Source organism: Euwallacea similis, chromosome 1 (assembly GCF_039881205.1).
Source record: "Euwallacea similis isolate ESF13 chromosome 1, ESF131.1, whole genome shotgun sequence".
Taxonomy (NCBI): domain Eukaryota; kingdom Metazoa; phylum Arthropoda; class Insecta; order Coleoptera; family Curculionidae; genus Euwallacea; species Euwallacea similis.
The window spans coordinates 8755885-8776381 of record NC_089609.1 but is presented as its reverse complement, the minus strand read 5'-3'; the positions used below and the strand labels follow the sequence as shown (position 1 = coordinate 8776381).

The window sequence follows — 20497 nt, the reverse complement described above, 5'->3', positions numbered from 1 at the left end:
AGTTTTGAGAGATAAGACTTATAATGAGAAAGGAGTTGAGATATTTTCTACAACTCACATTTTTAAATCTATACTACTAAAGTTGTAATAAAATTGCTAAATATGAACACAATTTTAATATTGAAAAAGAAAAAATGCACATTGTGAATAATTTTTAATTTGATTTCGGATCCCATCTTGGTTCTAAAACCTATTTACATTAAAATCTATAAACTTGAAAGTAGATGAGAGTTAATGTCTTTAAAAATTAACTTAAAGAAATATTATTACGCCACTGATCTTATAACATTACACATCTGTAACTTGACTTAACTGAAAATACCAACAAGGTAGTTATTAATAAATAGACAACTTACCCTTATAAGATTACACAGTTTTGCAGGTATTGCAAAATGACGTATGTCTCTAGATTAACAAAGAAATGTAGGTGGTAAAAATGTTACACTAATGTGTTCAAAATAGGCACAAATTACTCAGAATTCTACTCTTTCTCTGATTTCACTTCCTTTTTAACTTCTTCATACTCAGCTTTTACATCATCATCCATAGCCTCATCTTTACTGTTTTCATGCAGCATCACATATTCCCTGGAGCTGAACCCAAATTTTATTACATCACGCTCTAGCAACTCCACATACTTCTTTGGATCGATTTTTTTATTATTTATAAATGTACCATTGGCAGACTCCAAGTCAATTAAATAAGGCCGAACTCGTTTACCTGGAGAAAAATTTTTGGATTTTAATTTTTTCTTAATTTTAAATTCACCTGTTGATCCATCTTCTCGTGTGAAAGGGACTAGTCGATATTGTAAAGCTGCATGTTGCTTAGAACAAGATGGATGGTCCACTGGTAAATCAACAACATTCCTATCTCGCCCAATCAAATACGCACTTTCTCGATGAATATATAGGGTTTGCAAGGCTTTGTCTCCTTTAAAAGGATATAGCCTCCATCTTCTTCTAGGTTTCCTTGCTTCTGGAGGTTCACTGTAAATGCAACACAAAATATGTAGGCAAGTTTTCTGGATAAGGGTATAAGTCAATAATGAAATAAAAATAAGAATTGTGGTACCTGTATTTGATGACAACACCCTTGTATGTGTTTGTTTCTTCTGTTAATTTGCCAGACAAACCAAAGTTTGGTTTTGCCTTGTTTTCACTATTCTTTCTTTGCTTGTCTTTATTTGAGTCATCATCTTTGCCCCACTTGGCATTAGCATGATCAAAAGACTTACTTCTTCTCCTTCTACAGGAAAAAATCTTCTGAATATTGAGAAAAATACATAATACCTGGCTATTCTAACCTGTCTCTCTGCCTGTCATTTCTTCTATCATATCTCCCGTAATTTTGATTATGCCTCTCCCTAGGTCTGTCTCTCTGAACACTTCTACCCTCTGACCTAGATCGACTTCTTCTTGTATTCAAAGAAGTTCTAATTCTCGCTGAAGAATCTCTATGCCTTACAGTTGATTAATCAGTTATTAAAAGTATCAAATTTTATGACATGACTTACCGACTTTCATCTCTTTGTCTACTGGTACTTCTCCTAACTGCCCTATCACCTCTATTATTTTGTTTGCTCCTGGAACGATCCCTTTGATGATATGACTTTTTCCTGGCTTCTTTTGATGCATCAGAATCTTCAGACGATGAGGACGAAGAATCTCGTTTAGACTGTTTTTTAGATCCCATAACTGCGAAACGTATACTCGAATGTTAGCTTAGATTGGAATTGATTTATCTAAAAAACGAAATTCTACTAATACACCGAAAATTGCAAATAAAATTAAGAAATCACAGATTAAATGCAAAAAATGTTGATATATAATACCAAAAAAGAATGACAGGATTGACAGGCGACTGTAGATTACCGGGCCGTACTTGATAATCTTGAAAAAACATCTAGTATTTCGCAAATTTTTTGAAATGTGGCAATGCGGACCGATGCTATAAGCGCCATTTTGTGGAAATTTACGTTTAAAATTCAAGAGAGAATTTATTTATCAAAATGTGCAGTTTTTATAGGTATTAAATGCTGTAAATAATAATTTTTTATAATTAGAACAACTAGCAGATATCCTTATGAATAAATGATAACTGAAACTTAACTACCTACTTTAAATGTCTAAAAGCTACGCATACGTTCATAATTTGAATTAAATATCTGGAAAAGAGTAGGACCTATCAAAAATAATTCTGAAATTATAGCATCATATATCTGGACAACAAAACTTTAACTCACCCAAAAGGGCTAATAAAATAAAATTACCTAGAACTGAAGAGTAAAATGTTCAAGATTGGAATTTCTAAGGAAAATTAAATCATTAGGTTTCTGTAAACTTTTTAGCGTTTTATTAGGCAAGGTATAATTCATTCCAATATTAGTCTTAGCGTTACACCTATATATTTGATAATAAAAACCGTCGGAAAAAATTAAAATTTAATATAAAATATCAAGACTATAAAATCTTTAAAAATAAGCACCCTACATGTTCTGTTGTCAATGTAAACTTTATGTTGGGTGTAAAAATGTTTTATTTTGTGTAGTGAATGTTATCATTTGTCAACGTCACTAATCTTTCATCATAACAGCTAAAACAATTCTAGTTTTCTGAAGATTTTTCCATTTTTTCAAATTCAGGGGGTGTTTTCAATCTCTCTGTAATTACCCAGCTGGTACAGTGACTCATTTGTACAAACCGATTAAAACCACCAACCCTTCGCGAACCTTCATTGGAAGGACAATAATAGGAAAACAACAACAAAAGATGATGTCCGAATCTGATACAACTGCGGAAGCCATAAAAAGGTTGAATGTGAAGAAGCAGACACTGGACGATGCTTACGCAGCACCGGCCAATTTCTTGGAAATAGACGTGGTCAATCCGGTCACCACCATCGGTGTGGGGAAGAAGAGATTCACAGATTATGAAGTTAAAATGAGAGTGAGTAAATAAGAGCAACATCCCCATTTGTTGCATGTCGAAGATAGTGTAACAAACCCATGTTTCAAGCACTTTTTTTTGGGGTCGGGCAACCGCATCTACCTCCTTTATAACCCCTCATGTACTGATGATAATGGAATACATTTTTTCAGACAAACTTACCTGTATTTAAAGTTAAAGAATCAAGTGTTCGGAGGCGATACAGCGACTTTGAGTGGCTCAGAAACGAGCTAGAACGAGACAGCAAAATAGTGGTGCCCCCTTTACCTGGTAAAGCATGGAAACGGCAGCTTCCTTTCCGAGGTGATGACGGCATCTTTGAGGAGGGATTTATTGAGGATAGGAGGAAAGGACTAGAGGTGTTTATTAATAAGTAAGTAATTGGAACAAAATTTTGCTCCTACTTAAGTAACAGTTGCTCTATATACTGAATTGTAAATTTTTGTTTGCAGCTCACAGGGTCTGTTTCACTGATTACATGTTTTTTAAAATTTCAGAATTGCAGGACACCCTCTAGCTCAAAATGAGAGGTGTTTACATATGTTTTTGCAGGAACCCTCAATTGACAAAAACTATGTCCCTGGTAAAATCCGCAATACATAAATGTCACTGATTGTTATAATATAGTCTAAAAAATAATTATTATTATTTGTAGGTAATTGTTTACATGGAAGAAACAAAGTTTTCTTGTCTATTCAGTACTTTTCAGTTACTTTTAATAGATAGTTGTCTAAATTGAATAATTTCCCAAAAGTGATATAAATGTATAGTAGTGTATTATAGACATAGGTTATGAAGTGCGTCATTATGACCAGAACATCAAGTTTAAATCACGTGGTAAAGGGGGAGTCAGAACGTTGGTCCACATTTGAATATTTTACTCTAAACAAATGCAAGAAGGTGAGCACCCAGGAACAAATAAAATGAACTCAAACCAGAATTCGGTACATTCCGCATGTTTGGGTATATGCTCTGTTCCCATTCCCACCATTTCTTGTTTGGCAGTTTTATTGTTTTAAAGGTGTTGTATAAATTTTATTTTTGTTGTTTAAATGGATTTAATTGTGAATAGTGGAGCATTTTGATAATGAGATAAGTCTGGATGTGGATATTATACAGGAGTAGGCATTTTACTGAAATGGATTTATCTACATGTACAGGGCGTTTTAAACTTCGCGCTTAATGCCTTACGTGAAGAACTAGAAAATAAAATTGGTAACTTAATTGCGGGATCTTAAAGAAGGTCCGTGTAGTCCATGTTCAGGGTAAACAATTTGTTTTTAACTATTAGCACTTCATATCTTCCGTTCCTTTATACAAGACGTGAGGCGCAAAATTTGAAACACGCTGTAAACAGTTTTACGAGAGAGAATTAAGTAGCGCAACATATTTTGAATTACTGATGGATTTGGTAGTGTCTCTAATTGAAATGAATCTGTTGCATTTTAGACTGTAAGAATATGCAAGGAATAGCTGGAGCAGTCGAATGGCACTACGCGAATTTGAGTTGTTGAGTTCCTTCGTTCTAGCCAAAATGTTCAAAAGTGGGCCCACCTTAGAGATGCATAACACTACTTAACTCTCCTTAAATATTAGTTCGGATTAAGTTCAATTGAGAGAAACGTCCAGGATATGCGAATTTTAATTGGCTCATTCATTTTGTTTGTTCGGGTCAAAATATTAAAATGTGGACTCACGTTCAAGTTGCATTGCATTATTTAATTCTCTCGGTGGGTCCATATTTGAACATTTTGGTCCGCAAATTCGCATAGTGTGGATGTTTTACCGAATCGAATTTAATGCTTTAAATTCTTTCCTAACAGTGTCAGTAGAGCAAGCCTGCTCAAAATGGTGAGCCCACATTTGAACATTTTAGCCTAAATAAAAATTGTAAAATAAAAGTAATCTTTTCTTGGCAAAATTCATTTAGAACAAGTGATGGTTCTTTATTTCGCTAATAGTGACCAGGTTGACAAGGTCCAGTATCATTGTGTTCATGGTCACTTTGACGTCAAAAGTTTTCTTATATGATTTAATTTCCAATAGTAAACTTTGTGGGTTCTTTGAGGCTGATAAATAAATGAAAATAATTACCTACAGAATCGGATCTGTTTTGTAGTAGTCTGCAAATAATGTTACGAATATGTAAGGTATAGTTTAAGGGCAAGGCTTGAAAAGCATGTGCTATTTTATTTACTACTGTTATATACACTTGAACTTATGCTTATAATTTTTTGTGGTAAGAACGGAATTGTACTATTTACTTACTCATTATTAAATTGAAAATGTATTTCTATATTTACGATTTTTCTTATAATCCGCCCATAAAGGTTATATAAAACCCCTTAATTACTTGAGAGAATGAATAAGAGTAAAGTGAGAAGTACACGATACATCCGTGTGCAAAATAATAGCAGTGTGTAGGTACTTTTTAAGAAAATCCTTTTAGTTTCGCACAAATTTCAGTAATTTATTGTTTTTTGTAAGAAACAAAACTTCACTAATTACACAAGAAAAAGCAAAACAACATACGAAAAAAATTTTATTCAAATAAAAAAATGTACGTTCTTCTGTCAAAAACAAATGTTACCAAAAAATAGCAATCTTTCTTGAAGGTTAGAGAAAATAAAAAGGAAAGTTTTAAAATTAAAAAAAAAACTTATTTAAGTAAGCTAATATTAATACCTTGCATTGTACCCTTTTTTGATAATAATAGCTAAACATCCCTTAGGAATTGCATTCCAAGTATCCTGAACAATTTTCTACAAATACCCATTATTGGTTGATTTTATGGCAGAAACTCCTTTTTTTACATTTATATATAAATGTTCAATAGGGTTAAAGTCTGGAGAATTAACAAGGCACTTCAAAATTTTAACCCTATTGTCGACAAACTATGTTCTTGGTGTGTTTGGAATCATTATCCTGCATAAAGATTCGTCTGATGGGCATATTGTCGTCGACATAAGGAGACATTATATTTTCCAGGACATTAACGTAGAAAACTTGGTTCATGATCCCCTTAATACAATATATCGGACCTATATCGTAATACGAAAAACAACCCTGTACCATTATGGAGGGTGCACTACATCTTATAATTTTAAGGATATACTTTGGGTAGTATTCAGATTGTGGAGTTCTTCTAACATATTATCTCTGTTCAAAAAAACCAAACAGAACAATTTTTGATTCGTCTAAGCAAAGAACATTTCTCTATCTTTTCAAGGACCAAAGGGCATGCTCTTTTGTAAATTTTAGGCGGTTGGACATCTGTCTGTCAGTTACTTTATGAAATTCCCTTGGGCTTCTCCCATGTAAATTTATGGGGCAGTCAATTGCCTCCATACTGTAGAAGCGTTCGTGTTAACTCCAATTTGTGCTTTTATTTGTTTAGATGTTAAGAAAGGAGATACTTTCGCCACCCTCTGTATTCGTCTATCATATATTGACGTGTTTTTCTTTTTCTACTACGCATAGTCAGTTTTTTCACAAATTTTACGGTATTGCTGACTGTTTTGGCGAAACATTTTAATACATTTTGAATAAATGTATAACTTTTCCCTTTATTTCTAAGTGGTAAAATCCTGTTTTGCATTTTTGTCGTACAATGAGTTTTTCTACTCATAGTATTTCAACTAAAAATTATCAATATACAATTCAATATTTAAGTTATATTTATTTTAAATGAGAACTTTAAAACGGTTCATTAACTATAGAATGAGATTACGTGGTATTTTAATGCGTACAACAATGAACACTGCTATCTTTTGCACAGATCTACAAGTATGAAATTCAATAAATAGGGGAATCCCAAAAGTGTTTCAACATAAGGTGTGTGTAATTTTAGTCACTCAAGGTCTGATACAGTATCGTGAGAAGGATGACATCTATGATTCCCAAAAAGCATTAACTAAGTTAATAATCGACCCTCTGCAAAACTGCTCTTAGCTCTATTATTATTTTGCATACCACTGTAAACGCCACTACCACGTAAACCTATATTGGTTGGTAAGCCACTTACTGTCGAAGCCTAATTTCTTTACATTCGGAAATCTTACGTTTTCGGTCTTTGACAGTAAGAAGAAAAACCCTTAAGCGACCAAATTTTCGATAATGTTAATTATTATTATCTTCATCAGTCTCGCGATTACAGTCATTAGAACTTGAGGGAAGAAAAGAATGGAGCTTACTGCTAATGTTTTAACCTGTAGATAGGGCCCCGAAGGGCAATACAAACATTCGCCAAGTCAGGCTATCAAAAACATTAAAAATTAAATTAAAACTGTTTTAAATAATTTCCCATTAAAATGTTAACAGCGACATAGCAATTTTCCAGGCGCACTGGTGTCTAAAAATTCATTTGTGATTTTAACCGCCTTCAAATCTCATTCAGTTCTGTAATTCCCTATTTTGTGCACCATATGGTAACGTTTACCGACAAAGGGTTTCTAACAAACAATCAAGGCCTGTACCTATTTAGACAGGCTTTAAGAAACAAATGCCAAACGCGACGTTGTCATTTTTCAAATAATTAAAGCCCCAACGAAAAATTATGTTTGTAAAAGAAGCAAACTTCAGCACAATAAAACGACATCAATGATCTTCTGTTTAATGTTTTTTGCCTAATTTGAATAACATAAAATATTTATTTATGCACTCTTGCGGCATAATGACAAACCAAAACATACTGTCCCAATTTCAACTACAAATTGCTGACTGCACACAATTGCAGCTTGAAATTCTTATTTTAGTTTGAATTGAAATGCGGTCAAATTTCCACATTTAAAAAAATACTCCATAGGAAGATGTATGTCAAATTTATTGTTATTATTCTATCCATTTTGTCTGTATCAAATTGCATGTGCGGGGTGGTTAATTGGTTTAATGGCTGGAACGACGATACGGGTTTTGGAAATGTCGGAGGGTAAGTTACACACAGCTCAAAGAAAATTTTGGCAGAAAATGAAATTTTCCTAAAGGAAACCTTCAGATGTGCCTATTCTTGGTAGCGGTTTAACCAAACGAGAATTTTCTTTACCGCAAAATGAAAGAATGTGCAGGACCTGCATGTAAGCTTACAAATTTGATGTCAAACATGAGCTTACAATGCTTATTACAGGAGTCAACTATCATGTAGTGTTTTAAAAAAATGTAACGATTGTTACAAATATTGCAAAAATAATCCTAATTTCATTAATGAACCCTCGGTGGTGGAGAATAATGCAGAGGTACGCAAGACGGATTTTTCATATATATTTAAAATGTTTCAATTGATCATGTTATTGCTAGACTGTAGGATTATCCAACCGAGTCGCTCAAAGTGTTTCCAAAACTCTTTTTCCTATCGCAAATTTAAAAAATGGAGAAGCGATGGATCTCGTTTGTAAAATCGTTGGAATCAGCGACACAAGCGATATTGAAAGTGTAAGTTTGGCCCTTGCTGCGTAGGTATAGTAAAAATTAATTAATAAAAAAACATTTTCCTATAGGTCTCCATATCAGTTACGACTATTTCCAATAAACCACCAATAAGTCCTAATAAAGCCCAAAATGAAAATTCAAACTCATCACCAGTATTGGAATCAAGAAGATTTATGGATTAGTAAGTTGATTATTTATCAGAAAAATCCGCATTGTGAACTTTTAGTGATAGTGGTGAAGAACCTAGCGCATTCGCCAAGGCTTCGAAAATAAACCCTGGACTCATAGAGGGCTCACCTCCATTCTTACAAAGTAGTTTGAATGAAAAACCCGTGAGATGGTTTATAAAATTCTGTTTGAAATTTTGGGGAACATTTTTTGTTTTAGATTATCGTTCAGCCTAAAGAATTTCAGTCTGATGAATCCAAATCAGAAGAGTTGCAAATAACAACTAACGAACCAGTTACTACACCCGACCCTGACCAAACGAAGAAACTTGAGAGTTTAAACCAGTTAGAGGATGCGAATACTCCGAAAGGGAAGTCGTTTTCGATTCTAAAAGGTTGGTTTTTTGTACTTGAAATCCGATTACAAATCAGGCTTAAGATTTTTGAAAAAAACTGATTCGTATACAGGACTTTTTATAGGACTAAAATGTTTAAAAACAAGATAAGCTTTTGTATATGTAAATAGGGATATCTCTTTTTTCGGACGATTGAATACATTTTTCGGGGAGCACTGTACATGCCTATTTACTTACAATGAATCAATAGAACATTTCCCGAAAATGACGTCAAAATGATGTGTGTTAGCTTGAATTTTTATCTGCAAGACTGTTGATCAACGTCATTTTGACGTCGTCTATTTCCTCACTCGCGAATCTGTGAACGTGCTAAATTCTTTGGGGTCATGCATTCTTACATGTGGTAAGCTTTTCGCGTATTACACACATTTTAACGATAAATTAGCCAAACATTTAGAAAAATCACTTAAACTAAACTTATAACACTATTGCCCTGAAATGATGTAACTACTTACCAAAAATCCCAAATGGGGCGATTTCACTGAGATCAATGTTGTCTCGAGTTCCTATTCCCAATTTTTCTATTCACTCAGATTTATTACTTCCAAAATTAGTTGTACTAAATTTACTATACGTTTCACATTAAAAAAACCTTGACAGTTTGATACCTGATTAAATCTAATGCTGCTACTTCTAGACACCCGCGTGAGGAAATAATGTCCGTTACACGCAATTAGGCACTAATAGTGAACCAATCAAGAATTTAAACTGAGTTTTAATTAAAAATCTTTTAATCTTCTTTCTTTAACTTCAAGTTTCAAAAAACCATTATGGCCGCTGCCAAGGCCTACTTAGTACTTCGACAATTTGCACTTAGCATGAAAATCATACGTAATAAGTTTAAAACAAATGACAGTTTTGGTATTAATCTTGACAATCGAGTGAATAAATGCGAAATGTGTTGAAATCACGGAAACTACTTGAATTTTAGGGAACAATTCCTTAAAAGTTACTTATCCAGAAAACATGTAAAAGTAAAACAGTTTCAAAACTGGATTAGGAACCACGAGAATAAAATAAAAAATGATATAACATTCTGTAGCTTAAGAATCAGATATTTTTGGACAGATGTTTGAATTGCAGAAATGTTTATTTTAATTTGAAGTTGGCACATCTAAATTATGAGACACCTTGTATGTTACTGGCCATAAAAACACCCTCGAAAGTGTGATAGTTATGCCATATACCACTTTCAACAGGTCCAAGACAAGCAAACACAGATACAAACAATCCCAATGCAAGGCGAGGCCTTTTACAGAACTTCCTGCATGGTAGCCCCAGTACCAAGAATGACCTTCTAGTCTCATCCCCCCGCAATACCAATCTTGACCCTTTGTTGCAGAAATCTCCAAAGGGTAACTCGACTAGAAGAAAAAGCTTTATTTTTATTTAAAATTGTTTTCTCATGTCTTTCTCAGTAGATCCAGTATCAGTATCCCAAGCGACCATGTCCAACATTAACCAAGCTTTACAAGAAGTGAAATCAATGGTTAAGAACATCCAAGAAGAAACGCAAAACGCATCACCAAAGCGTCTCCTTGAATCACCTCATGTTGAAGAAACTTCGCGATCTCCATTACATACAGCTGTTCCCCCCCAGGTCGTAGATAACTTCAAAGATGTCAACCACTACTTAATTAACAGGGTCCAGGACGCTTTAAATACCATTGGCACCCCCAGTGAAAGTTCTCCTCGGGATGATGAGCATTCACAGAGCACCAAAAGGATAATACACGATTTAAAGAAAGTGCCAACATTCTTACTTGGAAAATTTAAGGAAAGTTTAAATGTATTGGAACAGCAACCAACAAATCCTGTTGATGCGATTTCCCAGTCAGCGAGATTTGCAGATGTTGATGAAGAAGTAACTGGAGATGAAGCAGACTCATTAGTAGGGCTTACAGAGAGGCCTGAATTAATATATGAAAAAACAACGTCACAACCTACTAAAAGCAAGTTGGAGAAGTATTTAGCCGATTTAAAAGAACGCAGGCAAAGCAAGTACTCCCCTGAAAGGTTTCATGTGAAATCAACAGCAGAGTCTACTACAGTACCCACATTGTTTTCAAGAAATGAAATAACTGAAAATACACAACGTCCCCTTATAAGCCAAAAATCTGTAAACAATGCGCCTAAAAGCTCGAATCTCATGGACGTTTCCAGGAAATCTGCAGATGAACACGAGATGAAAATGAATATGTTAAAAGACAAAATGAGGCGATATGTAGAAGACTTAAAGAAGCCTCTTGAGCAAAGAAACGGAGACTTTCCCGTCGCTTCTTCACGAATCGACCAGGTCTCCAAACACGACGGCCATGAGAAATTACGCCAGATATTTAAAGAAGCAGTGCAAGATCCCAACCGCGAATTGCTCAGGAAAAAGCTGAAGGACTATGTGGAATCCTTTAAAAAGCCTATAGAAAGTCGCTTTGGGAACGTAGGTGATATTGGAGCTTTAGGGAGTAAGCTTAGCAATCCAGTAATTGGAAGAGGTAATGAGGACGTGCAATTAGGGGAAGTGAAGCAGAATTTAGAAGAAACGAGTGAAAATGTTGTCAATGGTACTGTAAAGTCTCCCGAATTAGATGAATCTAAAATGGAAAGCCCACTTGATGATGCAGTTTTAGGGAGTAGGGCTGGATTCAAGGTGAGTTTTGCAAACAATTAGTGATGTCTAAACTCATTCTGTAAATCATAAATAAAAACACTTAATCATACAATATTCGAAGCAACCTTGAAGTGACCTTTTATCACATCAGTATGCACATAGCTGGTTACTTATATTCAGATTGTAATGTATGGAATTCCTTACTGTTTAGAACAGTTACATTCTAAAATCCAATTCATTTGAGTGTGTATAAAATGAATACTTCTCTTTCAGAATGAGGACTTACTTCCATACTCTGGAAACTTAGGACAAATTGTCCAGTCTTCCTCCAAACCACAAGACATATTCTTCATTGGCGATGGCATAAAACTACCCCTAAAAATTGGAAAATCAGCTGATGGTACCTTGGACATTTCCGTCAATTTGGATAAACTTTGTTCATGTCAAAATACCACCTGCCCCAGGAACCATTCGGCTATTGAAGAAACTGTAGGAGCCATTTTGGAAAAGGAAGCTGAACTAAAAGAGCAATTAAATGAGGGAGAAATAAAAACGGGAAATGTTATCGCTAAAAGATCACCAAATGTTGGTTTATTTACGCCCGAAATTAATGCTGCAGAAATCTTTAAAAAACAGGCAAACAGTTATCCAAAATCTTTAGAAAATCTGGCTATCGAAAGAAGGCAGCATGAGATATTTTCAAATGCAGTTCGACAAGTACAAGAAAAAGCAGATGAGATGAAGAAGCAAGTTTCTAACAGTCTCAAAACACCGCTTGTGAAAAACTCTAATGAAGTTCCACTTCTTTATAACGGGCTTCTTCGGTCGAATTTACGAGATGCAGGTGACGCAGCTTTAAATAAAATCGCCGAACTACAACTGCAGAGCAAGAAAAACTTAAATTTGCCAAAACTATTTAGAAACCCTGTAGCTGATATAAGTAACAATTGGGCAAAATTGACTGATGCTTCTCAGTATTCGCAAATAAGTAAATTGCAGGAAACTTTGAATCGCTTAGAAAACAAAGTCGAGGACTATACGGGTGGGAATGCAAAAATATTTCAAGAAAAGTCTAAGAAACTGTTCGGGGTACATAAGAATGATATAGTGGAAAAGGAAGTGGACCTTGTGGGCAAAATCTTGACTTGGCTTAATAATTTACCGAGAACTAATAACTAAGGCGGTTAAAATAACATTTTGTTGTTGGTAAATAAAATAATTATTATTAAATAATACGAGTGTATGATTGTCCGCCTTTTACAATTTTAAAAGATATCAATAAATCACCTTTTCAAAATCTGAAGGTAAAAGTGTGACCATTATCGAGAAGAGACTTTTTTACTTTAATAAAATTCTTTAGAAACTAAGTGAAAACTCAAATTAAAAATTAACATTGATAATGCTACCCTTTTGGGTCTCACACCAAACTTTCAAAAAGGATAGACCCACCATACATCACCGTATACTGTATTATGCATTACTTATTGTTGTCAACTCTCCAATCACTGCCACTTACTTCAAGCAGTTTTTTTATTTTTTTTTAGTAGGATTTTTACTCTTCATACGAGGACATTAAGAGGAAAGAAGAAGGTCACATGCGTTTTCTATATTTTTCCACATAGTGTATCTTGCAAAATTTACATTTTTATGCATTTTCCACAGTGTACAGACAGATAAGGATACAGTAGAAAAGCTTCGCTAGTTGAGAAATAAAAATCAATTTATATGATTTGAAGTAGATATTTACAAGCCTATAATTACACCATTACGTATTACACAATATACCTTTGCATCTACGTTTCTTTATACCAAAGAGAATATTCAACAAATATACTTAAAGGCATGATGAGTTTCGGAAATATCTGCCACCGTAATTTCAATTAAGCTCAACCAGGAAAGGTTTGCCTGTGAAGTAGGATTTAGAAATCAAAATAACAGAAATTATGCGAGGAACTAAAACATACTTTCAGGATACAAAAAATGTTAAGAAACTAAAGACGTTTGGAGTAAGAGGGTGCAGAAAAGAAAGGGATCTTCGACAATGTTCATAAATGACGTTAATTCTTGAAAAATGGCACTATAAAACTCGTATTTAATTTACCAAAAAAACTGAAAAAAAAAGTTCCCATTACCTACTATTATAATCATAATAATAAATAATGCAAAAATTAACTTTTTTCAAGCAACTGTCTATCCTTCCTAACACTGTATACGTAAATTAATATTCTGTACAACGAACCATTATCACTCGCGGAGTTAGGTCGTGGGCCTTTGACTGGTAAAATGCAATTGAGAGATGGACAATTGCGCTTGCAGATGATTGAACATCAAACTTTCAGACATCATCGGTTTCGACAAAGGAATTGCCAACGGGGGCGGATCTTCCATCTTTTCTTGTTTAGTTTGGATGCCTGCAATGTGTTGCTGGGGCTGCAGCAGGTGATTGAACATAAGATTTTCAGGGATTATCGGTTTCGGTAAGGGTATGGTTATGGGCGGAGGTTCGTCTGGATTTTCAGTTTTATGCACTGGCTGCAACCGTCTGATGTTACTTACTACATTTAAGCCTACAGAGAAAAAATATTTGGTTAAAGTAACAAAAAATCGCAACACTGCAACGCTCTTTTGTCAAAACATAGATGACCTATTTGACAAGTTAATGAGCGCGACAGACACAGTTTGAGCGACAGTTTGAGATAAGAAACGATGACGTGATGGTTAAGATTTCAGTGCAACAATGCTACATTATGGGGAAAATCCTAAATAATTTCAAGTGTGTAAACTCACCATGAACTGTCCTTTTATGCTGAGTAAGCAAATATCCCATTAAAAAACTTTCGCTGCATAAATCGCATTGAAACCGTTCCCCTGTATGTCGCCTAATGTGGGCTTTGAGGTCGTTTCCTTGCGCAAATGCAGCGTCGCAGTATGTGCACTGATATGGTTTTTCACCCGTATGAGTCCTCATATGCACAGTTAGATTGTAAGCCCTACAACAAAAAAGAAATATAACATTGTGACCAAAAATCTATAATATAATACAAGCCTTACCGTCCAAATCCCCTACCGCAAACCGTGCATAAATGCGTCTTTTCCCCTGTATGGTACCGTTCATGTACCGTTAGATCTGTGGTTCTCGGAAATCCTAAGAAAAACAATGATTTTTAGCATCAGCATCACCTTTTTATTTTATCAATTACCCTTTCCGCAAAATCTGCACTTAAACGGCTTCTCTCCCCTATGCCTCCGCATATGAATCACCAGATAGTCATTCCGAATGAAGCGTTGCCCGCATTCGGAACAGAGGAATTTTTTGGAATGTTCATTATGGAATTTCATGTGTTCGGTCAGGTGCGATTTAGAAAGGAAGGCCTTCTCGCACACCCTGCATTGGAATTTCTTCTCGCCGTTGTGCGCCTTCATATGGACATCACGGTATTTTTCGGTAGTGAAACCTTTCTGGCAAATATCACAGTAGAACTTCTTTTCTCCCATTATCTGTGAAGAGAAGAGGGATTTCAATTTTGCACTATATATTGACTACAGAAAATCTTGCCCGAGATGCGTAACTAACTTAAAAATCTTGATCATGAACAATTTAATAAATGTAAGAAAAAAGCGCCGGAAAATCTGAAACTCACAAAACTATCCCTCAGCTTTTCTAGTTAATTTTATGTAGTCACAGCATAAAACACTAATTTCAACAACATGAAAATAATGCGGTCTTTGTGACATTTGCAAAAAGTGATCATGTCCTTATAAAACATTATTTTCTATAAACGTTAAACATGTTATATGCAAGCATCGACTCATAGATGACGTTAGGAAGGGTAGTAAAAATTTGAAAAAATTGAAATTAAAAAAAGTGGTAACACTCATTTTTGGCAAATTTTTCCTTAAAAATCGATTACTGTTATCATTTTTAATGTAGCTACCACTCAGGTTGGAAAAAAACGAACAGGATTAATATTTAAAAAAGTTTTTAACATCAATTTAACTTCTTAACCAAAATCTTAAAACATATAGGAAAAAATGACCTCTCAATAAAAATAATAAATGTGAGAAAAGATCGCGGGAACATTCTGAAACTTACAAAAATTCCCCTCGGCTTTTCTCATTTTTTTATATAGTCAACGCCTGCAACATTGATTTCATATTTCTCGGAAATAATGTTTAAATACGTGACAGAGCACATCCCCAATCTTCCTAAATTCAACTAGAAACTTACGGTAACTTTTTCCCCAATGCCGTGTTTGGCTGCTTTATGTTTGGCTAAGTGGTCGGCTCGCGTGAAGGGTTTGCCGCAAATCTCGCAAGGTAATTCCTCGTGCTGATCGTGCAGTTTCTGATGTTGCAAAAGGTGATCTTTGCGTACGAAACTCTTGGTGCAAATATCACACGAATAGGGTTTATCCTCAGAATGCGACGTCATGTGGCGTTTCAAGTGATTGGTCCGGCTAAAATCTTTGCCGCAAACGTGACACTTGTGCACCTAAATAGCCGTTTAAATGTCTGTTTTAAACAGGAGGAAACAAAATATATATATATGTATGTATATACCTTTAACCCTGGATGTATATCCTTGGCGTGTTTATCTAATAAACTAACGCGGTCATAAAACTCGCTGCAGATAGGACATGGATATTCTCCGATCTCTTCTTCTTCAACAATTTTTACTTTCTTTTTTACACCTTTGCTGCCTATGAAAGAAGAAAATTGACACGTAATAAAACATCGATTAAAAAGGATTTTACCTAGAGGCCTACCCCGCCTGCCCGTACCTTTAGGCTTTGGGGGATGAATTCGGGGTCTGCCTCTACGTTTCCCTCCTGGAGAAGTTTGCGTAGGCTTCTGAGGAAGATATTCATCATCTGAGGTATCAATTGAACTGTCTACAGCTAAAAAATCTATTAGTGCAAAAAAATAATAAAACGCGATTTATTACCAGTGTCATTACAATAATTATCAGTGTCTGTCTCTAATGTCGATTCAATAGGAATTTCTCCTTCCTCATACTCGTTGTCAATTTCAGTGCTATCATTAAAGTCCATATCATCATCCTCATCGTCATCATCGTGTTCCATATGAAAATCAACCTGATTATCTTCGGATTTCACGAGGGCTGCCAGTGAAGAGAGCGGTTTTTCATCGTCCTCATCTTCCACGTCTTGACGTATTTCTATGCATTCTGGGGTATCTTCATCCGTGTTTTTCTGCTGTTTTTTATTGGGCAAATCAGCTATTTAGGAGAAAATAAATAAATTTATTTAAATCCTTGCTGAATTTCAAATTCGTACAAGTTAAAGATTGTTGACTAATAATTACCAATGATTGACTCTGATTCTTGGTTACCAGGGTCTTGACCAGGAGACATGCTCCTTCTGTCTTCAATCTTCGACTCGTCCATGCTTTCCATTACTTCTACTTGAGGCTCAAAACAATCTTCAACATCAGAACTGTCTGAGAAGTTAATAGTGGCATCATAATCAACCTTTAACCAACAGACAACTGTTTATTTAACCAACATGTGTCATATACAACGAAAACAATAGGAAAAAGCTATAATATTGTTATACCTCAAAATAGTGTTCATCAATATTATCCAAATTATCAATGGTTGGCAGCATCAAAGACAACTTATCATGTTGTTCTTTGTGCACCTCCAAACTATCTTCACGATTGAATGCCTTATTGCACACAGGACAGATATGCACAATTTCACCTGAAATTCATATTTCCTAACGACCACACTTTGAGACATGATCGACTTCTTACCTCGGCATCTCGGTACGTGATTGTGCAAATGCTCCACCCTATTAAACCCTCTATTGCACGTCTTACAATTATAAGGTTTTTCTCTCAAGTGTGTTATTAAATGCCGCTTCAAATGCTCCATCCTAGTCAATGTTTTATTGCATAGCTTGCAAACGTGTACTTTTCGTTTCCCGTGAGACGCCTCGTGTCGGTCCAAATGATTTTTTCGGGTGTATTCTTTATCGCACTGCTTACATTTAAACGTGGAGCCCGTGTGAACACGTTTATGACACCTGAAAATATTTATAATCAAATTTTTGGTCTGCCTGGGGGTTAAAATTATTACCTCAATCCTTCTAAAGTTGTGAACATTTTTGAACATTCTCGGCAAGTCAGAAGCATCTGATTATTGTCAAGAAATTGAATGTAATCGGTTTCAGGGTGCATTGATGCTTTCTCAGTATCGTCAATGTTAATCGATGTTGAAGATTCATTTAATTCGATAGGTCCGTCTTCTTTAGATGTTATTTTTGAAGATTGACTATTACCGGTGTTTAATAAATTGCTCAGGGTATTTAACGACTCTAGAACAAGTTTGCAATCCTTCAATTTCTTAGTCTCAAGAAAAACGTGAATAATTTTAAAGTACGAAAACCGCACCTTAGTTAATTTATTTTGTGTTATTATCTAGCGACTTACCCATAAATTCAGAATTTTGCAGCTCTTGTTTAATGGCGTTTACCTTCAACGTTTTACAATAATCTCGAAGACTGTTATCTATAGCTTCACATTGCTTTTTGAAGGTAAATGCTCCTTTTAAACTTTGACAACACATTTCACACATCATTGTTGGCAAGCCATCTCCATATGATACCTAGAACCAAAGATATTTTCTTGGAAAGTTTAACAATAAAGTGATCAAAAGTAACTCTAGCTATGACTTTATTAATGGAAACTAAAAGAATAAAAACACTTCTGTCTTAAAAGCTAATGTCTCGCCATGAAGACTCGGAAAAAAACAGTTTTCTTAACATACTGAGGCAGCGTCTCAGAGGCTTTTGTAGTCTTATACAGTGTGTCTAAAAGAATGGTGTCCAGTATGGAGCTCTTATAAACAGTAATAGATAAAAACTCATTGAAACAAGTGAAAAATTGTGTGTTTAACAAGATAACAGCCCAAGAAGTAATTGTATTCTGGAGGAAAAATCAACTATTGAAATAAGGTGTAAGTACTCTAGGTAATGATAACGCAGGTCATAATGGGGTTTTTATTTATTGCTTTGGTATGACATACCCACAGAACCAAGTTACCTCAGCTGTCAAAGCTAATGTCAGAGTTTAAGTTGAGGGTTTTAAATTACTAATGGACTTTGTCTTTGGCTTTAAAATTTAAAATTAAAATAAAACATCCATTTGTGTTACTGTCACTAGTGTTAATATCAAGTGGTGAAATTTTTCCTATGAATATGTCCTGAATTTGCGTCAAATTACCTTATCTCTCCCTCCAATTGACTTGCCTCTGCCTATCTATTGGAGGGAAATTACTAACGAGAATATCAAGTTATGAATTATCTATTCTATGAAAATATTCGTAATTTTAAAATTCAATAATTTCTTTTAGTTCCCATTAAAAATATAGATAAATATCAAAATTGAAGGTAAAATATGACCATTCCCAAGTGTCATCTTTCTCAAAAGCATTAAGAAAAATACAATTTTTTAACTCCTACTAATGTCAAATTTCATGATCATGATCTATGCTCTTGGTAGCAAGAAATTCATGCAAAAAGGTGATTATTAAAAAAATCTGACAGTAGCCGGTGAACCGCAAAGGTAGAGCATTGATTAAGTTATTTGCTATTTACCATCAAACCTCTGACAAATACTTAACAGCTGATGAAATTATCTAGAACATGATATTTCAACACCTACTGGAGGTTTTTTTAAGAATCACCAGCTGTTTTCTAACCGTTAAACCCAAAATCAAACTGAAAATACGTTTAAAGCACTTTTAAGCCGGCGAAACTGAATATCAAACTGCCATTTCAAGACTAACCAGAAACCCTGTTTCTGAGTGTAGGTTGAAGGCCATCTTGAATGATATTTTGGATGCCAAATTTCTCAATTTCCAATACAAATAAAAAGCATTTCCCACGTTCTCGTATCAACAACAATACTCAATTTCATGTTTATTGCACGAGGTTAAATAATTCCCGTTTATTTCGGGCAAATATTCTCGTAATCCACCACTGGACAAAAATCTTTATTTACCTGAACAGCGGCACAGGCCATTAGCATCTCGTCAATACGGGGATTGTGCACCGAAATATTCCCATTTTCTAATCCACTGAAAACCGATTTCATGGACGGAGACACGCATTTACACGTCCTGCAAATCAGGGTCAAGTCCACCGGCGACTCTTCCATGATTTCGGCCACTTTTGGACACTATTTAAGGGTAAAATATAAGAAATCACTTCATGACATTTTGCTCGAAACACTAGCCAAGCCAACTCAATCGACAGCACTGGCCTAAGCAACGTTGCCAGAATGCTTGCGCAAAGGGTATACAGAGAGAAAATATCAAAAAATGAGATAATTAATCTAACAAACTGAGCAGCAATTAATGCGTTGAAAATCATTAAAGATTGCTTGAATCAATGTCTTGTCATTAACGGGCAGAAAACTTAATTTCTTTTAAGCGATTTTTTTGTTGCAAAACCAAGTCGATTAGTCAGCTTCACTACAATTTCGACTACTTGGCAACGTTGGTCGTATAAATGACTAGGGACAACCTATGAACCACTTACAATTTAAACATTTAATTCGAATTAAACCGACTGCAAATTGCAAACATTATTACCAATAGTTATCCAGACATTGTTACCACGGGCTTCTGTCTTATAATTGAATGAAAACTTCTTGTTAAAGAAATACCTGCTGTGTGGTTGATTGCTGAGGGTAGGCAGCTCAACATACACCAATCGTTTTTGTTGCTACTATTCTCTATTATCCATATAATTATTGAGAATTTAAAGCCGAGAATGAAAACGAGTGTTTTGAGTAATTAAACACTCAAAGTACTCTTGACTGAATGGGACATTCAAAGTTTTAAAAACTCTTGCATTTAGAGACCTAAAAAATAGAATCTGAGAAATAGTTCTTGTGGGGTCAATTAAT

The 20497-nt window shown here is 34.8% G+C and overlaps 4 protein-coding genes across 5 annotated transcripts; 2 read left to right on the top strand and 2 right to left on the bottom strand.

The window, feature by feature from the left end:
* Nucleotides 1-158: 158 nt before the first annotated feature.
* LOC136411321 (smad nuclear-interacting protein 1) lies at nucleotides 159-1835 on the bottom strand. The gene is made up of 5 exons (XM_066393849.1): nucleotides 1517-1835; nucleotides 1307-1462; nucleotides 1075-1248; nucleotides 769-989; nucleotides 159-720 (listed from the first exon to the last, which is right to left on the bottom strand). Exons 1-5 carry the CDS (start codon nucleotides 1693-1695, stop codon nucleotides 482-484), a joined length of 969 nt encoding a protein of 322 aa, XP_066249946.1. The 5' UTR covers nucleotides 1696-1835; the 3' UTR covers nucleotides 159-481.
* A 741-nt stretch (nucleotides 1836-2576) lies between these two features.
* On the top strand, nucleotides 2577-5246 carry Snx3 (sorting nexin 3). The gene is made up of 3 exons (XM_066392627.1): nucleotides 2577-2948; nucleotides 3101-3321; nucleotides 3446-5246. The coding sequence occupies exons 1-3, from the start codon at nucleotides 2772-2774 to the stop codon at nucleotides 3549-3551; spliced, it is 504 nt and encodes a 167-aa protein (XP_066248724.1). The 5' UTR covers nucleotides 2577-2771; the 3' UTR covers nucleotides 3552-5246.
* A 2312-nt stretch (nucleotides 5247-7558) lies between these two features.
* Nucleotides 7559-12746, top strand: LOC136412118 (putative leucine-rich repeat-containing protein DDB_G0290503). 2 transcript variants are annotated; one of them, XM_066395033.1, is made up of 10 exons: nucleotides 7559-7875; nucleotides 7931-8020; nucleotides 8071-8179; nucleotides 8241-8375; nucleotides 8441-8553; nucleotides 8599-8704; nucleotides 8760-8934; nucleotides 10155-10310; nucleotides 10377-11602; nucleotides 11837-12746. In XM_066395033.1, exons 1-10 carry the CDS (start codon nucleotides 7757-7759, stop codon nucleotides 12740-12742), a joined length of 3135 nt encoding a protein of 1044 aa, XP_066251130.1. In that variant the 5' UTR covers nucleotides 7559-7756; the 3' UTR covers nucleotides 12743-12746. The 2 variants fall into 2 exon arrangements, with proteins under 2 accessions (XP_066251130.1, XP_066251123.1); XM_066395026.1 differs by having other exon boundaries at nucleotides 10374-11602.
* Nucleotides 12747-13154: 408 nt separating this feature from the next.
* LOC136419258 (zinc finger protein 420-like) lies at nucleotides 13155-19853 on the bottom strand. Its single transcript, XM_066405472.1, has 14 exons — nucleotides 19589-19853; nucleotides 18017-18191; nucleotides 17664-17901; nucleotides 17339-17610; nucleotides 17140-17285; nucleotides 16889-17054; nucleotides 16509-16802; nucleotides 16318-16461; nucleotides 16124-16263; nucleotides 15792-16055; nucleotides 14764-15061; nucleotides 14615-14708; nucleotides 14351-14553; nucleotides 13155-14130 (listed from the first exon to the last, which is right to left on the bottom strand). The coding sequence occupies exons 1-14, from the start codon at nucleotides 19742-19744 to the stop codon at nucleotides 13820-13822; spliced, it is 2901 nt and encodes a 966-aa protein (XP_066261569.1). The 5' UTR covers nucleotides 19745-19853; the 3' UTR covers nucleotides 13155-13819.
* Between the last annotated feature and the right edge of the window lie 644 nt (nucleotides 19854-20497).

Excerpts from the sequence above, each read along its gene's own strand:
- LOC136419258 (XM_066405472.1), bottom strand. The coding sequence starts at position 19,744 with ATGGAAGAGTCGCCGGTGGACTTGACCCTGATTTGCAGGACGTGTAAA. Across the intron at positions 14,554-14,614 it reads TGCGGTAGGGGATTTGGACG|GGCTTACAATCTAACTGTGC; the intron begins GTAAGGCTTGTA and ends TTTTTGTTGTAG. Across the intron at positions 14,131-14,350 it reads GCATAAAAGGACAGTTCATG|GCTTAAATGTAGTAAGTAAC; the intron begins GTGAGTTTACAC and ends TTTTCTCTGTAG.
- LOC136412118 (XM_066395026.1), top strand. The coding sequence starts at position 7,757 with ATGTATGTCAAATTTATTGTTATTATTCTATCCATTTTGTCTGTATCA. Across the intron at positions 8,376-8,440 it reads ACACAAGCGATATTGAAAGT|GTCTCCATATCAGTTACGAC; the intron begins GTAAGTTTGGCC and ends ATTTTCCTATAG. Across the intron at positions 10,311-10,373 it reads GTTGCAGAAATCTCCAAAGG|TAGATCCAGTATCAGTATCC; the intron begins GTAACTCGACTA and ends TGTCTTTCTCAG.
- Snx3 (XM_066392627.1), top strand. The coding sequence starts at position 2,772 with ATGATGTCCGAATCTGATACAACTGCGGAAGCCATAAAAAGGTTGAAT. Across the intron at positions 2,949-3,100 it reads ATTATGAAGTTAAAATGAGA|ACAAACTTACCTGTATTTAA; the intron begins GTGAGTAAATAA and ends ACATTTTTTCAG. Across the intron at positions 3,322-3,445 it reads CTAGAGGTGTTTATTAATAA|AATTGCAGGACACCCTCTAG; the intron begins GTAAGTAATTGG and ends TTAAAATTTCAG.
- LOC136411321 (XM_066393849.1), bottom strand. The coding sequence starts at position 1,695 with ATGGGATCTAAAAAACAGTCTAAACGAGATTCTTCGTCCTCATCGTCT. Across the intron at positions 1,249-1,306 it reads AATGACAGGCAGAGAGACAG|AAGGAGAAGAAGTAAGTCTT; the intron begins GTTAGAATAGCC and ends TTTTTCCTGTAG. Across the intron at positions 990-1,074 it reads GGTGTTGTCATCAAATACAG|TGAACCTCCAGAAGCAAGGA; the intron begins GTACCACAATTC and ends TTGCATTTACAG.